The 2565-nt window shown below is 27.5% G+C and overlaps 2 protein-coding genes across 2 annotated transcripts in view; one reads left to right on the top strand and one right to left on the bottom strand.

The window, feature by feature from the left end:
* Positions 1 to 1296, bottom strand: part of LOC108576889 (proteasome subunit alpha type-1-like) — a 1529-nt gene extending 233 nt beyond the window's left edge. The window contains exons 1-5 of the mRNA XM_017939992.1: positions 1212 to 1296; positions 644 to 894; positions 395 to 554; positions 109 to 318; positions 8 to 10 (exon numbers count right to left, since the gene is read on the bottom strand). Coding sequence (XP_017795481.1) covers positions 8 to 10; positions 109 to 318; positions 395 to 554; positions 644 to 894; positions 1212 to 1214 — 627 coding nt within the window. The 5' untranslated portion in view covers positions 1215 to 1296. The remainder of the gene's footprint in view (positions 1 to 7; positions 11 to 108; positions 319 to 394; positions 555 to 643; positions 895 to 1211) is intronic.
* Positions 1297 to 1750: 454 nt separating this feature from the next.
* LOC108576788 (60S ribosomal protein L21) lies at positions 1751 to 2561 on the top strand (the record flags this gene model as incomplete). Its single annotated transcript, XM_017939884.1, has 2 exons — positions 1751 to 1796; positions 2194 to 2561. A coding segment is annotated over exon 2 (357 nt), but the record flags the coding sequence as incomplete, so codon positions are not given.
* Between the last annotated feature and the right edge of the window lie 4 nt (positions 2562 to 2565).

Here is a 2565-nt window from a genome sequence, read left to right as displayed (position 1 = left end):
TAGACACATTCTGTAATAAAATAATCACACTTATCAGTCACATAAATTCTGAAAAATGTTTATGTGAAGATATTGCATAATTACTTATGAGAAATATCATTCTTATACCTTAACAGATAAGTCTACTTCATTAGGTAATGTATCTCTTAATGCAAGAAGACCATGTTTTATCAGTTCATCAAGATCACATGATGAAAATTCATTAAGATGTTTCTCTAAGTAAGTTCGAGCACTCTGAGAACGTGCACCAATAGCCATTGCTTTACAATCAAAATAATTTGATGAAGGACATGTTTGATAAATATGTGGCCCTTGATCCTTTAAGAATATTAATCACACTTTAATAGCAATTTGTTTTTCAATAAATAGCAATGATTAATTTGTAATAACTTACATCATATCCAGCAATAAGTAAACCTACACCATATGGTCTTCTGTCATATCTTTGAGTACAAGTTTGCAATTTATTTCCCAATGATGCAAGTAGACGACTTACAGGTAATACATCATCATGAGAATACTTATAGTTCAAACATTCAGTTCGCATATATCGGCTGTAATCAGAGAAATAAAATTTTTTAGACATGCAAATTTTTATGAATAATGATACATAAAAATCAGTATTTCATAATTTATAATATACCTTAACATTCTGGCATCAGCAGTTAAACCTGAAATAGAGATTCCCATATGTTTATCTATAGGGAATATTTTCTTCTGATATGCAGAAAGCTCAGAAGAAGCTCTTTTGAGTGCAATGAGGGCAGCATGAGTTTTATTTTTAAGTCCTACAGTGGCTGACCCTAATTTTACAGCTTCCATTGCATATTCTACTTGATGTAAGCGTCCTTGTGGACTCCAAACTGTAACATCGCTGTCATATTGATTACGGAACTGAAAAATATGTAAAATTATCTTCTTATATCATATTTTGTTCAATAGTTTATATTTTATGCTAACCATGAATTGTAATTCTGTTAATTATAGTTATTACAAGAAAAATTGAATAACTAAATTAAAAGGTATATTAATATGTAGTTATATAAATATATAATCTAAGTTTATACAAAAATTAATTAGAAAATTTGAAATTACACATCTAGGTATATAACCCTTCTTTGATAGTAAATGTAGCTTTACAAATATTATAATAATGATAAGAAACACGTTATTTCTACTTTTAGACATAGAAAATTAGATAAAATACGTACCATTATTTAATAATAGTTAGTTCACAAATAATGTAAACTTGTAAAATAACTATCTCCAACACCGAATCTTCAGAAAACAACTGTCATGCAGTGGTATTATGGTTTAATAAACGATAGAAAGGAAACACTTGTGATATTGAAAGCGTAATCTAGCGAATAAAATTTCAAACTATTATAAACGTAATTTAACTATTATAAAAATAATTTAGAAAAATAATAATTTTTACATCAATTAATAAATTAATACTAACGTTTTTGAAACTATATTATGTTGTTTTAATACTATTATTTTAAATTTCGTCGCTTTACTAAATGTATGTATCAATTCATATTTTTGTTTAAGAAAAGTTTAATAAATTTGTTATTAGTCTCAAAATTTATTTTTAAAGTACATTAATTGAAAAATAGATAAGACTGTGTAGATATTTCTGTACTATTACATAAAATACGGAATAACTATGATATAGGAAAATTTAGATTACTAAACATCGAAATATCCTATATATCGATTTTTATATAATTACTACAGGGTTGCCGTTCTTAAATTCTTTTCTTCAAGAACGTGAGTGGTTCCGTTTGTTTCTTGTACGTTTGATAATATTTTTAAAGATTTGTATAATATTAGCTTCCTATTTCACTTTTTATATTGCCAAAGTTTATAAAACCTATATTTACTATATTTATCTTTTGCGTTTATATACGGAAAGCAAAATCTCATTCAGAAGTGTTTCATTAACGAAAGCACATGTCAGTGTACTTTCATATATTACACATTTGCAGTTTAAATTTTAGTCAAAATGTTCTGTTCAATCGTGACATTTGTTAAAATTTAGTATTATTAAATATACTTTACTATAATTTCATGTGAAAAAAGATTACGATTCATCAAATTAACATAACCAATTTCGAATAATGATAATAGTTCTGGTACCATATTTCAAATAATAAAGTTTCATCAAAATTTCAATCATGTATGTTACAGACTGAATTATCATGACAAATTCAAAAGGATATCGTCGAGGAACAAGGGATTTATTTTCCCGAAAGTTCCGCAAACATGGAACAATTCCATTATCGACATATATGAAAGTGTATAAAGTTGGTGATATCGTCGACATTAAAGGCAATGGAGCTGTCCAAAAAGGAATGCCTTATAAAGTTTATCACGGAAAAACTGGACGTGTATTTAATGTAACTCCTCATGCTCTTGGTGTCATTGTCAATAAGAGAGTACGTGGACGGATTATTGCAAAGAGAATTAATGTTCGTATTGAGCACTTAACACATTCTAAATGCAGAGAAGATTTCTTGAAGCGAGTAAAGGAAAATGAAAGGCTCAGAAAGGAAGCAAAGG

The sequence above is a fragment of the Habropoda laboriosa genome, unplaced genomic scaffold (assembly GCF_001263275.1).
Source record: "Habropoda laboriosa isolate 0110345459 unplaced genomic scaffold, ASM126327v1 scaffold32, whole genome shotgun sequence".
Lineage (NCBI taxonomy): Eukaryota > Metazoa > Arthropoda > Insecta > Hymenoptera > Apidae > Habropoda > Habropoda laboriosa.
Note: the sequence above shows the minus strand (reverse complement) of the source record. Positions and strands in the feature narration are given on the sequence as shown.